Source organism: Limulus polyphemus, unplaced genomic scaffold (genome assembly GCF_000517525.1).
Source record: "Limulus polyphemus unplaced genomic scaffold, Limulus_polyphemus-2.1.2 Scaffold204, whole genome shotgun sequence".
NCBI lineage: Eukaryota > Metazoa > Arthropoda > Merostomata > Xiphosura > Limulidae > Limulus > Limulus polyphemus.
The window spans coordinates 341587-348063 of NW_013665814.1; the positions used below are offsets into that span (position 1 = coordinate 341587).

The 6477-nt window shown below is 31.3% G+C and overlaps 1 protein-coding gene across 2 annotated transcripts in view; it reads left to right on the forward strand.

Moving 5' to 3' along the window:
• LOC106478369 (cullin-1-like) overlaps positions 1–4323 on the forward strand; it is a 52941-nt gene extending 48618 nt beyond the window's left edge. For both annotated transcript variants that reach the window (XM_013938911.2, XM_013938910.2), the window contains exon 20: positions 1960–4323. In XM_013938911.2, coding sequence (XP_013794365.1) covers positions 1960–2040 — 81 coding nt within the window. In that variant the 3' untranslated portion in view covers positions 2041–4323. The remainder of the gene's footprint in view (positions 1–1959) is intronic.
• Positions 4324–6477: the final 2154 nt, after the last annotated feature.

A 6477-nucleotide genomic window follows, 5' to 3' on the forward strand; every position in this document is an offset into this window, starting at 1 on the left:
CCCTACCACTAGCAACAGCACACTGCTTGGATGGCTTTAGAGACTGATCAACTATTACACCAAGATCCCTTTCCATCATAACACTGTTAAGGTTATTCCCATCCAAATTATGATAATCCACATGCATTATCATGCATTTATTATAATTACAACCCATCTACCATATATTTGCCCAACTCACTAAATGATCTAAATCCTTTTGTACGTCAGCAGCATCCTCTTCACAGCTAACAACATTCAAGACCTTAATATCATCTGCAAATTTAAGTAATTTATTGACTATTCCTTCATCTATATCATTGATGTAAATCAAAAAGAGCAAAGGTCCTAAGACTGAGCCCAGAGGTACCCTACTTGTGACATTAATCCAGTTTGACTGAACTCCATTTGTAACAACCCTCTGCTTTCTTCCATCCAGCCACTCTTCTATCAAATTTGCCAACTTATTCTCCCACACCTATAGAGATCTTTTTCTTTTTTCTTTTTCTTTTTTTTTTACACGATGCCACATAAGTCTTTATTAATTTCTGAAAAGAAATGGAGGAGGGGATTTGGACCCCATAGATCTATGCCCACTTGTACAACATTAAAGAATAGTTATTAGTCCCTGGAAAAAATTGAAGGTTCCAGACTCCATTCTCATAGATCTGTGCCTATTTATACAGTATTAAATACATTCAAAATATGTATTCAATAATTTCTCAATTTTTGGTTTAACAAATGTGTAAATAATTATTTTTTTATTATTTTAGCCTTCATATTTTTTACTTTATCAATTAATAATAATAATAATAAAAGTTGTAGGGAGGGGTTGGTCTCTGTACCCCTCATCTAGTTCCATAACTTCTTATACAACATTAAGAAATAGTAATTAATTCCTGCAAAAATTAGTGTATGGACCCCTTATACTCTCATCCTCCATATTTATGCCTGTGTATACAGCATTAAAGAATACAGTTAAGCAATTATAAATTAGAAAAATATAACAATGTAAAAAAAATATATATATATTTTGTTTAACACTCAAGGTACCAGAGAGAAGGTGGTGAGAGCTGCCAGCCAGTTGCCTTCCCTGTATTGCAAATTTAATGACATTGGCCTTAGTAGCTTTGCAATAATAAAAACGGGGCAAGCAAGTTTAGTGTTAATGAGGATTGAAACAGATACCCTTCACCCCCACATCATGTAGCTTTGTGCTTAACAACAAAGAAACATAATGGCAATATTCTAATTACTTAAATAGTTTAAGTAATTTAAAATGGTAACTGGAAACTTTAATTTTGATTAGTTGATTATTTTGGTGACAATTGATGTAATCACAATTTTGATTGATCATTTGCTTGAATAATTGGAAGTGCCACTTTTGATTAGTTGATTATTTTTGTCACATTAACCATTTAAATTGCACAGCTCTTGTTAAAATATGGAAGTAGCACTTTTTTTTTATTGAACAGTTTAGAATATCTGATCAAAAAAAGCATTTACAGAATAATTTTATTTAATATTAATGGTAGTCTTTTATTTCTTTATCATATCTTAGTTTCTTTTACTAACCCATAATTTAACATAGTAGTTTGTTTTTAAAGCATTAAATATTAGCTCATAAAATACAATGTACATGTATGAAATGAACGTAGCATCTTTACTGAACATAGTACAATCCAGGTTTTGTGAGACTAGGATTTGCAATAGATGGGGCAAAAGTTTGTGATTAGCCACGTACATCGCAGTTGTTTTTTTGTTTATACTACAATTGCCCTTAGTCTTTTCATTAGAATTGAATTTATTAAAACTGATCATGTAAAAAAGAAACTGATTATTTTTTTGTTAAAATTATTATAAGGTGAAATGTAATGAAAAATTAATACAGATAAATTAAAAGACTGTTTTCACCTAATTTTTAGATGAGAAAGTTCTAGAAGTTTTTACTTACGAGGTTTTTTTTTCTTTTCATTGCAGAAATGTATAGACATTCTTATAGAGAAAGAGTATTTAGAGAGGACAGAAGGACAAAAGGATACATACAGCTATCTAGCTTAATCAGTGGACACAACAGGATTGATTAACTTGTGCCCTAGGTAGCTACACTGCTTCAAGTTGCTGTGTGCAGACAGCAACTTGTGTCCTTTGTGCCTGTAACATGAGTATGACAGTTGAGGTGAAACAGGCAGAAAATGTTGTAAATACATTCTAGCTTCTGGACAGTTGTTGGAGACTTGTTAATATTCTTTTGCTTGTTTTTGATGCTCCTCAACATTTGAGAACTTTTTCTGTACAGTTTTATTTCTTAGTTTTATGCTGTAAGAATCATTGGGACATCATTTTTAGGATGGGTCTATTAAAGCTTAATAAAATATTGACTAATATTTGTTTCCAAAAAAAAAAGTATTTAGTTGTTTTTTTCTTTGCGTGTGCATGTTCATTTTCTGTGAAAATTGTTAATGGTTTAAAATTTATTTATATTCAAACTACTTATTTCAAATTGCTTTCAACATTCTTTTTATAAGAAGAGAAGACTAAAAAACATGATGGTATAATTGAGTGATATACGTTTTTGTTGGAAAAGGTGGGGTTAGAATTTCATGCTATATCACCAGGATCTGAAATAACATGGTGTATCAATATATATGGAACTGAAGTAATGACTATGTTGAAATAGATAGCTGTTTTGTGAATCCTTTAACATAGCATTTGAATAAGTTGTATTTAAAAACTTGAAAACTGTTATATTTATAGTTACACACTGAGTGAGAGCAAATAGTGTAAATGGGTATATTGATCTTCCTTATTGCAAACGTTACTACAATTAAGTCAGAGTTCTGTATACATCTAATAAGTTTTGTAGAGCCAGAAAGGCATTAATTTTTTTTGTTAAGAATTTTGGTGTCAAAATGACATCACTCTTGGTTAGCCAATACAAGTAATCTTTGTAACACTTAATATCTTCATGACCATTAAGTATAATTTTTTCCATTAATGCCCCTTGGTTTTGTTGTGGTTAGGATATTGTAAGATTATGTTTCTCACCCAAAATATTGAACACAATATGATATATATTACCTTGTAATCAGTGAGAGACTTAAAAATTGTAGCTCTAGTGTAGCTAGGTTAATAATTACAATTAATAATTGTATGACTAAATATTACTTTCAAAACACTTATTGATGCCATAGAAACAGTATTTGTTTTTGCAAGAGCTAATTAGCAAACTAATTGAATAGTAAAACTGTATAAACAAGGTTATTGCACTAAATCTGAGTTCATTTAACAGTGCTTTTTTTTTTCTTTTACGTAAATGGGAGGGAGATTTAAAGTTTAATTATTGATACACAAATTTATAAACTCAAATTGGTTTATGCCTTTTGTGTTTGGTAGCTGCCGTTAAGTTCAACAATAGTGTCCTTGAAATGTATGGTGACTAATGTTTTATTAATATAAAGACGTTTTGTAACATGTTAGATACTGTGGAATGTACATTTATAAGTACAGCCAAGTTAAGTCTAAACATTGTTGAACTAAGTTGCCTGTATATTGATACATGAAACAAATATTCGTTGGTATGCTGAATTACTAAACACACACACACACACAAATAACTCCCAAGTTGTTCGTAATTTTTTTATAATAGTTTAAAAGTATCACACAAGTGTTATTTATATCAGTGAGATTCAAAGTACATCAAACAAACTTGTACTCTCTACCCAAATAAATTTTAACGTAGGCACGTGCTTTTACCAGAAATCAACCCAGTGTGTTACAAACTAAAAATACAGAGCATGCCCATGACAAATATGCACTGGTAGTAGGTTGCAACTTTCACACCATTACGTTAATTATGGCAAGTATTTTTTTTTAATACATGCAAAGGTGGGGATGGGAGTGTAAGGACTTTGATCCCCTGGAAGCTCCAGGGTTTTGGGCTTTAATTATCTGTAACTTTATAATAAAAAAAAGTTCAGTGACTATCAGTTTTTGTTTTGTTTTCTTAAGTATCTTTTATTATTATTTTGCAGCATTGAACTATTCGGAGGTGCACGATGATGTGCGTAATACCGAAGTTAGGTATGAGGGTTGGTATTTCCTGAACCACTATAAGCCAATAGAGAATTGAGAAAATAATGGCTGCTGATGTTAGCTTCTGTAGTAGTTTGCTTATAGATTAATAGTGTAGGTCTTGGAATTATCATTTGCACAACTTGAGACTTCTTGGCTTTTTCGTTACGATTTTAAAAATCTCGTGATTTAGAAAGTATCTTAAAAACAAAGTTGAGGAGAAACGGCCGTTTGTTTTTTTAAATTCAGAACGTTGGTTATGATAAATATTGCAACTGAAAATTGGAATCCAACATGAAAAATACAACCATATGTAGATTCTGCAGTGTTATTACGCAAATAAAACTTCAAAAACGGTGTTACATAGTGTTCGAAACTTTACAAAAGTTGTCTACAACCATTCCCTACTCAAATTTTGTTGTTTTGTACTCAATGTAGTATTTCAGAATTAAAAGATATCGGGTAACACTGATAAAAATGTTTATTAAAAACTATGCCGTGGACGTTCTAGTGATGCATTATTGTTTGTTTAGATAATTTGTGTTAATAAAATAAAGCCAAGTAAAATATATAGTTTTACTGTATTCTAATTTTGAAATAAGCCATAATACTGCTGACAGAAGCTTTTCATATTTTTGTAAATAAAAGAGTTAAAATCTTAGAACAATATGCGCAGCACGTTAAAATAGAACAATGAATGATGATGATGATGTTTATTCGAACAAAGGTAAAATGTGACGTCCATGGATTTACTAACTTTGGTTTAAACGATTTTGGAGACCATATATCTTCATTTAATGAAGATGATTCTCTTCTGAAAGTGAATTCTGAAATACTTAACAGTAATTTTTTTGAAGTTCCATAAAATAACACTTTGATCTCTGCACTTATCTAATGTAGGCCTGAGGCCGAAACGTCGCTAAATAAATTGTTTATAAGAACAGATGAGAACTGTATATTTTTATTTGTGTATTTATTGTAAAAATTGTGGTCAGTACGACTGACTATCTGTTCGTTAACTTTGACGTGAAAGGGATTGTTTGTTTTGAATTTCGCGCAAAGCTACATGAGGACTATCTGCGCTAGCCGTCCCTAATTTAGCAGTGTAAGATTAGAGGGAAGGCAGCTAGTCATCACCACCCACCGCTAACTCTTGGGCTACTCTTTTACCAACGAATAGTGGGGTTGACCGTCTCATTATAACGCCCCCACGGCTGAAAGGGCGAGCATGTTTGGTGGGACGGGGATTCGAACCCGCGACCCTAACCGGGCCGGGCCGACGTGAAAGGGATTGTTACTTATTTTCTAACAGTTCAATATTCTTTTGTTTGTTTTTTTTGGGGGGGGGAATATGCTTTTTCCTATGTTGTGCTTCTGTGCAATGTATCATATAATTGAAGCTAAACAATTAGATCTTTCAATAATAAGTAGAAAAACAAAATTTCACGAAGGAAATATCTGTAAATCTGTATTGACGTTATTTGCAAAGTGATATCTATGAATTCTTAATATTACCATTAACCGCCATCACTACTACTAAAGACTGCATTTATTTTCTGAGTAGGAGCTCAAAAACGAATGTTAGTATGTTTATAAATACATATATCAGTTGTGAGTTAACGGTCTGTACCTCATTTATAGTAGTAAAAGCTTGAACTTGAGTAAAGAAAACAAATAAAATATTAGACTCTCATACTTACATCTGTATGTTTATAATGTGTTTATATAACCGTAAGATTTTTTTTTATCCGTTTTAACTTGCACAGTCAAAAAAGGTAGAACATTATTCGAAATCAACTTGTGTTTTACCAGTAACGAGAGGAAAGTGCGCGGCCTTGATGGAGCACAGAATTCATCGACTTCTTTTTCATGTATACAGTCCTTTTTAATGTTCAGTATACACTATCTTTATTAACATGGTCTGTAACTGTTTATCGCTTATGAACAATGAAATATTCTACCATTATGATAAAGTTTCCGATCCTGAGAGGGTGAGTTGTATTGATAGTAACAGTTAAACTTGGAAATTGGCAAAAAAAGAAAAAATAGATAAAGTAAACCGTATGAAATAAAAGTTTACGTTTCGTAATAATATAAACCTGTCCGAAAGCAACAGAAACTATAAATATATTTGATTTATGAATGTACATAATTTTATGTAGAAGAAACTAGTATTTTATAAAGCATGAAATTAAAAACAATTTTGATTTATTATACGATCAACAATTACAGATATGGTATTTAGAGTAGTGTGGTTACATAAAAGTGTTCCAATTTAAACACGTTCCTTAAAAGTAGCTAGTTTTTATGCAATTTTATATTTTCCATCAAGAATAGTTCTGTGCCCTTAGTGATAAGTTCGAGGTCTTGCAACACTAATAAAATTCAACGTTAAAATCACGAATAATATTCAACGTTAAACTG